General features: G+C 42.3%; 1 protein-coding gene across 1 annotated transcript; it reads left to right on the top strand.

Annotated features, from left to right (window-relative positions):
* Positions 1-4335: 4335 nt before the first annotated feature.
* Positions 4336-11223, top strand: LOC142201087 (proto-oncogene Mas-like). Its single transcript, XM_075271920.1, has 2 exons — positions 4336-4427; positions 10201-11223. Exon 2 carries the CDS (start codon positions 10231-10233, stop codon positions 11221-11223), a length of 993 nt encoding a protein of 330 aa, XP_075128021.1. The 5' UTR covers positions 4336-4427; positions 10201-10230.
* The last annotated feature ends 3944 nt before the right edge of the window (positions 11224-15167 follow it).

Below are 15167 nucleotides of genomic sequence, written 5' to 3'. Positions count from 1 at the left end.
GCTTGTGGAAGTACAGTAGTAGGATGAGAAGAAAAAAAGTAGCTGGGAGACTTCTTCTGTTACTAGGGTTTTTGTCAAATTTTATCAACACAGGTTCTAGATACACTTTAAAGATGGCAATTAGGATATAACACATATTTGAAATAATATTTGAAAGGATAATGACAAATCAATTATGGCAAGATGATATTAGATAAGTTATATAAGGAATTGATCACAATTGATTACAAAAAAATAGTGTGATATTACATGTACTTTTGTAAAATGCTAGATAGAAAGATTAAAATACAAAGATTAGGATACAAAGATTAGGATACAAAGATTACTTACAATTATCTCTTCCCCCCTTCTGTAAATATATATTTGGTTTTGCCAGAAAATGCAATAAAAACAAAGCCCATATGTAAGTTGCACAAATGCAGTTTTTCTCCAATTATTCCTTATTCTGGATTTTTTTTAAAGGTGAAGCTGAAGGAAGGTGAGGAGTCAAAAACAAAAAATGAAAGATGCCTGCGATGGGATGGGGTTAAAGAGATTGTTGTAGTATTGATTAATGGGCTGAATCTCCCAGCTATGCTGTGTTTACTTAGTCAAATTCAAGTGGTTATTGTTATCTGATTCGGTGACACAGCCCATGAGCCATGGTACTGATGTTAGATGTCCAACCCACCACAACAAAGCCAACATCAGAGATGTGTATCCAATCAGATCTATACAAACCTTCACTGAATCCTTCCACATCTAAATAACAGTAAGCAGAGCCACCCAAAATTGGACGAAATTTGGCAATATTTATTAACACTTTTCCTAATTTTCTTAACAAACACATACTCTTGACCTGACCAAACCCTCCTGGGAGCGATTTCAGAAAAAGGAAAAGACATCAGGAAACACATTTTAGTGAGGACAAAATCCCTCTTCATTTCTCAGAGAAGGTGGGGTGGAGTGACCGTCCCCAGATCATTGCCAATGGCGTGCACGATCAAGAGATCTGGGTCATTCCTAGTAGGCCACAACTTCCGTAATTCAGATACAATCCTTACTAATTTAAACCTCTAATACCATGACATAAAACTATAAAGCTAGCGGGATCTAAGGAAAGAATTGCTTCTTGTGGCCCTCTTTTGTGCCCTTTAAATAAGAGTGTTCTAGGGTCTACCTAAAAGATAATACATTACTCAGCTAGTATCAAATCAGGTCTTACGTAAATGATGAATCTTTTAGATTGTAATAATGATAATAATAATTTTATTAATGTAGTGCCAACATATTCCACAGCACTGTACAATTTGTATCTACCATTCCTTGGAATAACACTGTGACTTATACCTAAGTGGGTGGCCTCTGTGGTTGCTCTCATACAAAAAGAATGAGAAAACTTTAAAATTTGAAATGATTCAGTTTGAGATAGACATCCTTTTAATGTTTATCTAGTGAAAGAAGAACCATCCTGATGTACTAACAGATTAAGAGAAGAATAAGATAAGAATAAGATAATCCTTTAATAGTCCCACATTGGGGAAATTTCAGCATGTTACAGCAGCATAGTAATACAGGTACAGGATAATACACAGTATTATAGTACAGACGTAGCGCATATGCTGAGAAGAGAAGATATACTAGGAGTCCATAGCAGCTAAGGAAAAACGGAAGAGAAAGAGGAAGACCTCATGGTCATCGTCATAATCATTAGTTCTTTGTGCGGAGTGATCTTCGCTTGGTCTGATGTAGATTATACAGCCTGGTCACGGTTGGAAGGAAGGACTTGCGATAGCGCTCCTTCTCACACTTGGGGTGAAGCAGACGGTCACGTACAGTGCTGCCAAGTCCCATCAAGGTCTCATACATGGGGTGGGATTTGTTCTCCCACATGGAGGTCACCACAGACAGTATCCTTCTGTCACCCACCACCTGTACTGGGTCCAGGGGGCTCCCCAGGACAGAGCTGGCCTCCTGATCATCCTGTCAAGTCTATTTCTGTCCCTGGTTGATATACTGCTCCCCCAGCAGGCCACACCGAAAAAGATGGCTGAGGCAACCACAGAGTTGAAGAAGGCCCTAAGAAGTGTCCCCTGGACTCCGAAGGCCCTCAGCCTCCTGAGCAGTCAGAGTCTGCTGTGGCCGTTTCTGTGCAGCGCCTCCAGGTGGTCAGCCCAGTCTAGTTTATTATTGAGGATCACGCCCAGGTACTTATAGGTCCTGACTATCTCAATACATGGTCCTTGGATCTCCACCGGGGTCGGAGCACCTCTTCGTTTACTAAAGTCCACCACCATCTCCTTGGTCTTCCCAGCATTAATCCTGAGCTGGTTCTGCTGGCACCATGCAACAAAATCCCGGTTTAAGTCTCTGTATTCCCTATTGTCGCCATCAGTGATAAGGCCTACTTTAGCAGAGTCATCGGAGTACTTCTGTAAGTAACAGCTGGATGAGTTGTGCCTAAAGTCAGCAGTGTACAGTGTGAAGAGAAATGGGGCAAGAACTGTACCTTGTTGTGCCCCCGTACTACAGATCACAGTGTCAGACACACCGTCTTGGGCTCTCACATACTGAGGGTGGTTTCTCAGGTAGTCTAGTATCCAGTTGGACAGGTGGTGGTCCACACCACCAAGGTTCAGCTTCTCCCTCAGTAGCCCTGGCTGAATGGTGTTGAAAGCACTGGAGAAATCAAAGAACATTATTCTCACAGTGTTCCCGGGTTTCTCTAGGTGAGAAAGAGCTCTATGAAGAAGGTGGATGATGGCGTCATCTACCCCAATGCCCGGCCGGTAGGCAAACTGGAGGGGGTCCAGAACGGAGCTCACTAGGGGGCGTAGGTGTGTCAGGACCAGTCTCTCTAGGACCTTCATCAGGTGGGATGTCAGTGCTACAGGTCGGTAGTCATTGTAGCCCATCGGGACTGGTACCACGCAAGATTTTTTCCACAGTCGAGGTACCACTCCCAGCTTTAGACTCATATTGTACATGTGCGTAATAATGCCACCTAGCTGGTCACTGCACATTTTAAGAACTCTTGCGCTTATACCATCAGGTCCTCCCACTTTGTCTGCTTTAATCTTCTTCATTTCCCGACACACCAGAGACTCCTGCAGGATCAGATAGTCAGATTGCAGTTGACTGCAGGTCGGTGGGGGTTGGGTCTTGGTGTGTGAGGAGAGGGGGGTTATCTGACATGCTGGTGGAGAGAGCATTGGCTTGGAGCCGAATCTATTGAAGAATAGATTAACGCCCCCTCCCGCTGCTCACACAGCTCGTCCATAGATGAGCATTATCAGGGAGGGAGGGGGTGTTCCTCCCGGCTCCACAGTACAGAGCGATTGGCGCCGCGAGGCAGAAGGACGTCACTGGCTAATGGTCAGAAACGCCCTTCTGACCATAGAAGAGCTACAGTACCGGACCGTAAGCTCTTCACACTGGGCACAGATCGGGAAAGCCGACAGTGTGCTGAATTCAGCGCACTGTCAGCTTTCTGGCAGTATATAACACTGCCTGTGCCCAGATATGGTGAAAGGTCCTCTTTAAGCTCGTTAAGCCACTTCCTGTCCCCTACTGTTCGATGCCCTGTTTTTTTCTTGTGTCCTGATATTGCCTTAAGGCTGTCCCACACCTCCGAGATTCTACCCTCCCCCCATCTGTAGGTCCATCTTCCGCCTCTAGTTGGCTTTCCCTTCTCTGATCAATTGCCTTAGCTGTTTCTGAACCGTCCCCAGGCTATTTTTGTCCCCAGACCTAAAAATTCTCTTTTTTTCCTTGAGAAGAGTTTTAATTTCAGAGTTGATCCATGGTATGTTATTGGAGAAACACCTCACCTTTCTAGTTGGTACCGTGCTGTCCACGCAGAAATTAATGTAGTCTGTTATGTAGTGTGTAACTCTACCAATGGTCTATCCCACAGCGCTCAACGCTCTTTACTGGACACTAAACAGAACCATTCAAACTATTCAACCAAGTGTACCCACTTCTGAGCAGTATTCATTATTAAGTGTTCTTTTTGTGTTTGTATGGAAAATTAACTAATAAATATTTGCGTATAAAATAGATCTACTGCTAAGAGGGAAACACTTGGAAGTAGACCAAGAAGTTGTAATACAGTCTCCGAGGAATTCTTACATGTAAACCAATTTTAATTTTTCCTATAACATGAATATCTTACATAATAACTTACAGTAACTGTATTGTTTTGGAAGCTTGGGAGTGACCTAGATTTAAACATGCTTTCATGAAGTGTCATCCTACTTGTTTCTTAATACTGGAACTTCCCATAAATCTTATATGATGTCAGGGTGCTCCACCTATGCAGCACAGGTTGTTATTAAGTACAGACTTAAAGCTGCTGAGAAGACAAGTGCATCTTCTTTACACTCAGAGTCCCAGGATGGATTGATTGACATACCCACCTTTGTATGAAGTAGAAGACGACATTACAGGTTAGCGTTACATATGTATCTATCTAGTATTCCGGTTATTTTACACTTTCAGGTATTTTTACATTTTACTCCCTGAGTTCATAGCTAATGTTTTGACTGTATTTGTAGCCGGGGAGGGGGGGGGGGGGGGGCAGAGAGGGATCAAATAAAGTTGTAATGAGGATTGATAGAGGTGAACATTTACTTAAAGCAGAATTTAGCTAAAGCAGGCTACTGTAAACTCTATGGGGAAGATGTTCTTAGACTAAAACCTTGTAGAAATTATGTATTGGTCTCTCTAGGTAGTACAGCTTGTGGTGATGTAGATACCATAGGGGAGATGTTCTTAGACTGGAGCCTTATAGAAAGGATGTATTGGTCTTCCTAGGGAGTACAGCTTGTGCTTGTGCTATATTTAAGAATAACAACACACATTTCTGAGCAATTGCAGGTTTTAACCTTCCATTGTTTTCAAACAATTCTTAAGGCTGAGGACCTACAGAAATGCAGCAGAAAAAAATGCTACATATTACAGTACCAGCAAAGTGAATGAGGTTTTGGTTATTCTCATTCACATATGTTATTGTTAGCTCTGGAATCGCAAGAGTTTTCCTGTAGATTTAATAGAGGAAGGAAAAAGAGAAGCAAAGAGAAACAGCAAAAACTCAATAAAATACGCTGAAAAAAAAAACATTTAGTTTTAGTTGCGTTTATTTCTGCAGCATCTTTTTGCTGCATTTCGTTACCTGGGCCCTTAGCCTAAAGGGATTTTCTAGGCAAAATGTATTATTGCACATATACTGTAATAACTACCTAGCCTCTAAAGCAGGGGTTGGCAACCCTTGGCACACATGGCATATTTTGCTAGCACAGCAGTTAACATACTGCCAATCCAGGATCTACAATTATAAAATGAAGAGGGAGCATCCAGAGCTTCGGTACAGCAGCGGTATAAGATAAGATAAGATAATCCTTTGATAGTCCCACAGTGGGGAAATTTCAGTATGTTACAGCAGCATAGTAATACAGATACAGGATAATACACAGTAATATAATACAGACGTAGACACACATATGCTGAGAAGAGAAGATATACTAGGAGTCCATAGCAGCTAAGGAACAGAAGAGGAAAGAAGGAAGACTTCATAATCATAATCATTAGTTGTCTGTGCGGAGTGATCTTCACTTGGTCTGATGTAGATTATACAGCCTGGTCGCGGTTGGCAGGAAGGACTTGCGATAGCGCTCCTTCTGCTGGGGGAGCAGTATATCAACCAGGGACAGAAACAGACCTGACAGTCCGACCAGAAGGGCTAGAAGTGTGCGGAGACCACGTCCTCTCCTTTTGCAACACTCTCAGCCCACTAAAGAGAGGGTGAAGAAAGCACAGGAGACGGAGCTCATCACTGTACAGCACAAGGAAAGTGTCTGCTACAGTGATGGGCATCTGAGTTACTATTTCTATTAATGTCAGGAATTTGGGGTTATTAATAGAGATGAGCGAGTACTGTTCGGATCAGCCGATCCGAACAGCACGCACGCATTGAAATGAATGGAAGCACCTGGTACTTCCGCTTTGACGCAGGCCGGCAGTTTAACCCCCCGCGTGCCGGCTACGTCCATTCATTTCAATGCGTGCGTGCTGTTCGGATCTTCTTATCCGAACAGTACTCGCTCATCTCTAGTTATTAATTTAGTTTTAGCTACTCCATTTGCCTCACATTAATACCAGTTAAACCCATCATGTCCCTTATTTTAACCCCTGTGTGTTTCATATAAAGGTTACTAATATATGAGACATGTGGAGGTAATTGAGGACGTCAATGCTGAAGATATTTACTTCATTAGTACCTTCATTTCTCTCACATATTAGTAAGCCTTATGTGAAGCACACAGGGGGTTAATGTGAGAAACATGATGGGGTTAACTGCTATTAATATGAGGAACATGGAGTTACTAAATTGTAAAGCACACAACCATATGTTTTAAAAGTTCTAACCCATTCATTTCTATGGGGCTACATACACAGTCAACATATTTGCAGCTCTGTGTCTGGCCCACATCCTATACCTGTTTGTATTTCAACTCTGTCATTTTAATGTATAGGTCAGTGAAAACCATGGAGGACACATGGTTTTGGACATATGTGCTGTTTGTCTGTATGAGGTCTAATGGTGCTTCTTATTGGGTGGTAGCACGCTTTGTACCTGGGTGCGGCTATAGCCACATCCAGTCCCTGGGCACTGATGCTTTCACTGTGGTATACGTGTGACAACCATTAATTCCAGGTTGTGGTTTAGCTGTTATCGTATGGCCAGGAATTAAATACAGCTGAAATTAGTCAGAGTTTCACTTACAGAAAAGTGAAGGTACTGGCGGTCAGGGACTGGATGAATAGTCACATCTAGGTACGTAGTGTGTCACCGTTCTACAAGTGTTACCTCACTCTGCTACCAGTCCAATACATTTACCACAAATGGAGTGTTATACATGTAATTACATCACTTCTAATGGGAAACAATAGGCGCATCCAGACAAATAGTGGTAAATGCATGTGGCTGAGAGCACAGTATGACAGCACCTCTATATTGTGGTTTATGGTATATGACTTTAGTATAGGGAGCGTCAGCCTTACAATTATTGCCGGCACTCCGAGGATCTCATCTTGATTTTATAATTTAAATCATCACACTGTACAAAAAAGATTGCTTACCCCTGCACTAAAGAGTTTGTAAGGCTTTTTTGGGGCTTGTGTCTGTGTTTTCTTACTCTCAGAAGTGGTCACGTGATCTCCAGCAAAGTAATTTCTTAATATCTTATAAGATACCATTCCTCACAACTATGCAATGGTTCCCCAGAGTCCTGCTCTTCCTGCGAAGGGGTTTTGGGTATAACTAATGGTGTATGAAATAATGGAGGAGTTCTCAAAGGAGGGAGTTCATAGAGGACCCATTATCCTGGGTCTGTGACCTTGGTCAGCAAGAGAATGTTGATGTAATAATCAAATTACAGCAAGAGGTCAATCTGACCCTTAGCCCTGCAGTGTCACTATATCAGCCACACAGACAGAACTGTAGGTATTTGTAGTATGCCCAGAAAGTATCTACAGTCCCATTTGTGCAGCCAACCATGAAACACTATTGTGAGTGCTATCCTGCCAGGTTAAGGCAGGGGAATGGCTTCTTACTATAATTTGATTATAAAGACACCTTTCTGAGCGCTCTCTCCTGCAGGGCTAAAGGTGTGGACCAACCTATTGATCATTATGACGGCATTCTCTTGCTGACTAAGGCCACAGACACTGTTTCCTTTACCAGACAAGTGAAGGGGAATACACCATTTCCATATTCAACTACCTACTGATACTAAGAAAGGGTTATGGGAAGCTTATATAGACTCACCCAACCCCTGCTAGAAGATTCTAAGTGTGTGCCAAGTTTAAAATGGAGGAATTTTCTCTACTTTCAGCTCCAATCACAGTCGGTTCAGTTCATCTTAAAGTAAAATTAGACTAAAAATAAGAAAACGGCATGATACATAAGTTGTAGTGCAGCAATACAGTCAAACAGCAGTTAACTCTATCAGTGTTCCACTACATAATTCAATTCTTTCAGAAGCAAACCATCCAGTCATTATAGTAGTAACTTGTCACTTTGGGTCCACGATGGCTGGAAATTGGTAAATAAGGGTATACCACAATATTCAAGATATAATATAGAAAATAGAGACGCCTATTGGCATTTTTCACATTATATCTTGGATATTGTGGTATACCGTTGTTTATCAAGTTGTTTTTTGGAGTTTATTGGATTCCATAGGAGAGACATACCTGAGCAGCCTTCACCATCTCCTAAGATACGCACAAATAGTGGTTGTGACTAGAGATGAGCGAGTAGTATTCGATCGAGTAGGTATTCGATCGAATACTACAGTATTCGGAATACTCGTACTCGATCGAGTACCACTCGCTATTCGAATGGAAAATTTCGATGCAGAACCAGCATTGATTGGCCAAATGCTATACAGTCGGCCAATCAACGCTGGTTCTTCTCCTACCTTTAGAAGTCTTCTCCGTGCAGCTTCCCCGCGGCGTCTTCCGGCTCTGAATTCACTCTGCCAGGCATTGGGCCTGGGCAGAGCCGACTGCGCATGTAGTGCGGGCATGCGCAGTCGGCTCTGCCCAGGCCCGATGCCTGGCAGAGTGAATTCAGAGCCGGAAGATGCCGTGGGGACGCTGCACGGAGAAGACTTCTCGGAGGATCCAGCCCGACCCTCACTCGTGGACTTGGTAAGTATAATTTGATCGAATGTTGCCTACTCCTGAAACGAGCATTTTCCCCCCATATGTTATGTCAGTCCAGGTAGCTGCAACGGGGCTAAGGGATAGCAGTGGGGAATCTCGCCCTGCACTACTCCCACTAGCTATCCCGGTCCCTGCCTCACGGGTGTGGGTCGGCTGTACTCAGGCTAAGCCTGACCCCGACAGCTCCTCTCTCACTGATTCCGTAGGCCTAGAGGGAAGTGGGAGAAGGAATGCCCTATAAGACCTCTAGGGACTGGAGACTAAAGGGGGTCACCCCTAACGAACAAGTGAAGCTGCTACTGACAGGGACTGACAAGGGTGTGCGCTGACTAACAACACAAGCAGCACACAGGAAAGATGTGGGAAAGGATTCCCCCAAACCAATATGGGAAGGAACCATACACTAGGAAACAAACACAGGGAAACTGAGTAGAAATCAAAGGATAAGGCAATTCACTCACACAGTCAATTATACACAGAGGGAGGATTGGTGAACACAGAAGGGAAAACACACAAACCAACTCGTTCACCCAAACCTCCCAAAAATCAACCACGGAACTTCCTCTATCCCAGAACACCACCTACTCCTCCTGCTAAGGCCTAGCTCTGTAAAAGCGACACTCAGCACAGAACCATGGGAGGCATGGGTTTAAATACAGAGTAGAGACCACTCCTCCCAGGTGCAAATGGGAGGACAGACTAATCAACCAGGAGATAAAGCTGCCTATCAGCAGTGCGCGCATGCAAGTCAGAAGGTGTGCACCAATACTCACGACAGGACAACCCCGCAGCGCCAGGATGCCACCCCAGACACTGCGCAGCCAAAAACTCCCCAGGTAAGAAAAATAGAAATTAAAGAACCTAAATACTCCTAACACCATAGACTATAATAGGGTTTAATATTCGATTCGAGTAGTCGAACATTGAGGGGCTACTCGAATCGGATTTCGAACATCGAACATTTTAGTGTTTGCTCATCTCTAGTTGTGACTATTCACAACCACAAAAGGTGAGCACCAAACCGTAAGGGAACAGGGATTTTTAGACAGTTTAGATAAAGTTGTAAATTAGAATTTTCTACCACTCCAGTGCATCTAACATAAATCAGTAGCTTTATGCAAGAAGTCATGATAAAATATCCTACCATTTGTGTCTGTGGCAATTATGCAGACTGTATTTCCATGTTTGCAGGTTCCATTCAAACCTGTATGTGGTCTGGTTTTTCATCTTCGGCAGCCTATCTGTAATCTAAAAGATGTGGCAAATAGAGTAGATTAACATGTCTTCAGGATGAGATTACACCAGGTCTGTTTGTAGGTTGCAAAAGGGCTGCAAACACTATCAGCAGAATTTTTTATTTTTTTAATCCAGATATTAGATAAAATTGAGCAATAAAATGTTGATTATTAACATCTCCAGATATTAATTTTACATAGTAAAAATCTGCTAGATTTATTCTATGCTATAACATCTTTATATTTCTGAACACAGGTTTTAAGAAGGCGCTACCATTCAAGAAAAATGAATAATTCAACTCTTCCTCCTAATATCACTGACCAAAATTATACGGATTATAACTATCCAGAAGATGCATACCTGCATGTAACTGTAGTTGCTGCCATTTGTGCAATTTTATGCCTTATTGGCTTGGTAGGAAATATTATTGTGTTTTGGTATCTTTGCTTCAAGATCAAGAGGAACAAGTACACGGTTTACATTATCAATCTGTCAGTGGCTGACTTCATCTATTTACTGGTCAGCATAATTGTACTAATAATAAACATTTATACATCAAACAGTATGAATCCACTTTTTGAAGGCAAAGAAGCATTCTATAAAGTTTTGGAAATATTTAGTAAAAGTGCTCAATATTCGGGAATGTTCATCCTCACAGCTATCAGTCTGGAAAGATGCCTTTCTGTCCTATTCCCCTTCTGGTACCAATGCAGTCGGCCTCAGAACTTGTCTAGTATCGTCTGTGCTTCAGTATGGCTCATTGGATGTGCAGAGAGTCTCATAGACAACTTGGTGTGCGCAGAACAAGCTTTTTACACACAGACTTCAGAGTGTACAGCAATTCAGATCATAATTTTTATTTTAGCCATTATTATCTGTTTGCCCGTCATGGTCATTTCAAGTTTGATCCTGCTGATCAAAGTAAAGAGGACCTTCAGAGAGCAGTATTCTCAAAAGCTTTACATTATCATTATTGTTGCAGTTTTTGTATTTATCATTTCTGTCATCCCGATCAATTTTGTCTGGTTTTTATTGTATTTCCACTTGCTACAATCAGATATTGAAATGGTTGCACTTTACTTCGCCAGTACATATTGTTTAGTGCTAAACTGTACCATTGACCCATATATTTACTTCATTGTTGGGAAGAAGTGGAAGCAGAAGACTAATCACTCTATCCAAGATGTCCTCAAACAGGCCTTTCATGAAGAGGAAAAAAATGATTTGAACAGCAACCGAACCAGTAATACTTCAAGCCAAACCAATCTTGCATTTTAGAATTTTTGCAAGGCAGCTGCTTAACTATGGACTATATTTAAGTTTGTTTTTTGCAGAAATTGTACCAATATAATACATCATATTTTACATTAAAATTCAAGTGATGAGACCGACACTGTTTCTGAAATAAAGACCTTTTTTCAAATTGTGTACAATCTCTTTTAGTAGCAATGGTTGGGCATGATTTGTGTTAATGTAATGCACTCATAACTAGTTTTTGTCCACTTTTTGGCAGAAATCTGCTGAAGAAGTTTCCCTCACCATTTACTTCTTCTTATCTTCAGCTTGTTTACATAGAGATCACTCTTTGATTTCTCATCACACACAGAACTCTAGGGAGAGGAGAGGGTACATTGATTTACTGCCTCATTCTGGGGAATGTAGTGGCTTATCTGGAAGATATAGCAGTATCGAAACAGCTATTGTAATAGTGGCCGCAAAATCACGGCCGCAAAATAGCGCCACGTGTACGGTGCTTGCTCCCATTGAAAACAATGGGAGCGTATACGGCCCGCAAAAGATCCCGCGGCGTGTACGTACCAAATGACGAGCCACAATACTCCGTGTGAACCCGGCCTAAGCAATTTCCCACTAAAGGAATTAATGTTGATTAAGCAGCTTCCAAATACACTGCAAAAACTGCCAAATCACATATAGCAAGAAAAACAAGCTAACTATAATCTTACACTGGTCTGGTGGGCATAGTCTAAGGATACCTCTGAGGACTTCATCAGAGCCCACCACAAGACAGAATGAACTTTACCAGTCCTGACCAAGGTTAGCACACCAGCGCAAGTGTCAGAAAATAGTTGCACTTGCAGACCAAGATCAGACCAATTAACTTACAGAAGAGTTTATCCAAATCAGTAACAGAACAAGGGCTCATTCACTTCTGTGCCCGACCTCCGTTCTGCAGATTTCCGTTTCCTGCACAAAACAGAGGTAGGAGACGGAAACCTGCAGGACTCTTTCATTTGAATGGGTTTGAAAGATGTCCGGCCGTGAGCGCCGGTGAGCGTTTTATGCTCTCCGCCACGACACAGAGTCGGACATGCAGTACTCTGTGTCCGATTTTAAAAACCGGTTTCGCGGCAGAGAGCATAAAACGCTCACCACCGCTCACGGCCGGACCTGGTCTGACAGCTTTCCGTCTTCTGCATGCAGAAGACGGAAAGCTGAGAACGGAAATCGAACGCTAGTGTGAACCTAGCGACACTAAATGTTTCCAAGCTGAGGAGAGTCCAAGAGTTCACAGTCAAAGCCAAATCTGTAAGGGAATTGCTAGAAAAGCAACTCCCCAGTAGCTGCTGGTGAACCCTGGGAGGAGGGGCACGACAAGACAGTGAGCCCTAAGCTGAACCCTCCCCTGTCCCTGCCTACTTGACTCCCTGCCCTAGGCAACAGAAGACAGCTGGGTGACACTCACTTCTTAGATATAAGTGACAAACAACAAAGAGTAGATAGCCAGCACGCACAAGGCAATAGCAAGCGCCATGGTGAATGTGAGCAAACAATAAATAGAAGAATCCACACCAGACTTGATAGGAAGACAGTCTCTCAATTATACAGGTAAGGCTAAGATTAACTATAAGAGGAGAAGGGGGAAACCAAGGTGAAGGAGATGTGAGTGGTGGAAAATCAATGACAGAGGTAAGAAAATAGAACAGTGTTCAGACAATACAGTACAAGAAGAACCCAAAGCAAGGAATCACAGCCGGTCACACCTCCTGCACCGTCCCATGTGGCCAGAGGATGGTGCTAAAGCCTGGATAGACAAGGATGTAACAAAACCAGTAAGAAAATGGATATCCAGGAAAACAAGCCAAAATCAGTAACCAGGGAGTAAGTAGATGAACAGGTAACTTCAGAGCTTGCAAAATAATTACAGTAAATAGAAAGTACCTGAGTAGGCCTCAGGCAAAGTTTAAATGGAGAATGAGGCAGCAAAGCTTCAGTTTTAGACATAGCAGCCTTAAAGTGATTGTTGTGAGCAGTGCTGCACTAAAAAGTATGATGACTACAAGTAGGCTTACAGTTAGTGAGTATCTTAACAGCTATCCTTCACTCACAAAGTAGCAGAGTACAACAGCAGCAGTTATTTTAGTGTCTCTTTCCTCTTGTGACTCTGATGGAGTCCTTTTCTAGGATAAAACATTGTTACAGTCATATCTAGTATGAACTTACTTTACTTGTCCTGTGTTTGTTCTAAGAAATATATTTAGCATCATTTTAAAACTTAGTGTTGTGATACATCTGAAGCTTGTGCATTGTATCAACCAGACCATGTGCATCCAACAATGAGTTTCTTTCCTTTTGTGCCCAGAGCAGCCAATGACACTTAGGTATTCTGTGCTGAATGAGATGGTGCATTCTTATACATGAAGATAATTTTGCTTTGGAAGGCACAGTTCTTCTTTTTGAACCTTGGAAGAAAGGGGTCAGTCAGAAACTCTATGTATTTTGTAGAGCTCATTTTCACACCTTCAAATACACTAAAAGGGCCTACCAGCTCTCTCCACATGATTTTGGCCGAAAACATGACTCCACCACCTCCTTGCTGATATTGCAGTCTTGTTGGGATATGGTGGACATGCACCAACCATCCACTACTCCATCCATCAGGACCATCCAGGGTTGCACGGCACACATCAGTAAACTAGACTGTTTCCAAATTAGTCTTCATGTCTGGGCCCACTGCAACCATTTCTGCTTGTGAGCACTGTTTAGAGGTGGCCGAATAGTAGGTTTATGCAAAACTGCAAGCCTCTGGAGGATTCTACACTTTGAAGAACTCTAGAGGCAAAGGCAGATTCAAATATCTGTTTGCTCTTTTGTAATGGTATTTTACCATCTGCTCTCTTAGTTCCATAAATTTGTCTGGCAGAAACCTTCATCATTATGCCTTTATCTGCGAAAACCCACTTTGTATCAGTCACAAATATCTTCACAGTATGGAGAAAAGAAAAAAATGCAAAACACCAAGCGCTAATAGTGTGATACAGTGATGGATAAGGACATATGATAATCACATGGAATGAAGGATCGCCTTCTGTGATTGTGACAAAATCTCACAGCCAATATTTAGACAAGTAGTTGGGGCCCTCCAACCTGTAGGAAGGACCCTTCAGAATGTACAGACTCCGGTAGCAGCAAACCTCTGTAACACCAACTGCTGGTGTTGACGTCTGGAACATCCAAAAGTGTGTACACACTGGAAAAAGGGTGATTAACCCGAAACGTGTTGTGTGTTAAATACAGGCAATTGACTTGCCTTCTTCTCTGCATACTCTTGAAATCTCTTCACAGTGCAGTGATCATGCCTAAGTTTTCATGAAATATCTAATGTTTTCATTTCTTGTCAAAGGCATTGCACTATTTGACGCTTTTCAGTGGAAGTGAGATCCTTTTTCTTTCCCATATTGCTTGAAACCTGTGGTCTGCTTAATAATATGGAATGTCCTTCATAAGTAGGTTTTCATTAACCTCTTGCTGGGTCCTTTAAGATAGTGGCCATTGTGCTGCTGAGCAGCTGCCATAGCTACTGGGTCTCCGCTGGTTATAATATTTGCATTGATTTCACAGGTAATGTAATAGTTGAAGAATCATTACAGCCAATTTGTTAGTTATCAACACTGTTTAACAATCCGCATCAGAAGATGTAAAACTACAATATTTCTTTATTTTCGTAATAATAGGCTTATATTGTGTAATTACGACATCCAGCGCTGTGCCACATTCCCCCATCTACTGCAGCTTTTACTACCAGCTAGACCTATGTAGCATTGAACACTCAGAGCTGTCAGGTAGGAAGGGGAGTGTTGTCAACTCAGAATCACAGAATTACCTGACTGAAGAAGCCATCGATACATGAAGAAGAAGACATTACAGGTTAGCCTCTTCTCTCAAATTCTAGTGTTACAACTCTGGTTATTTGCCTGATCTAT

Source organism: Leptodactylus fuscus, chromosome 4 (assembly GCF_031893055.1).
Source record: "Leptodactylus fuscus isolate aLepFus1 chromosome 4, aLepFus1.hap2, whole genome shotgun sequence".
NCBI classification, from domain to species: domain Eukaryota; kingdom Metazoa; phylum Chordata; class Amphibia; order Anura; family Leptodactylidae; genus Leptodactylus; species Leptodactylus fuscus.
Note: the sequence above shows the minus strand (reverse complement) of the source record. Positions and strands in the feature narration are given on the sequence as shown.

Excerpts from the sequence above, each read along its gene's own strand:
- LOC142201087 (XM_075271920.1), top strand. The coding sequence starts at position 10,231 with ATGAATAATTCAACTCTTCCTCCTAATATCACTGACCAAAATTATACG.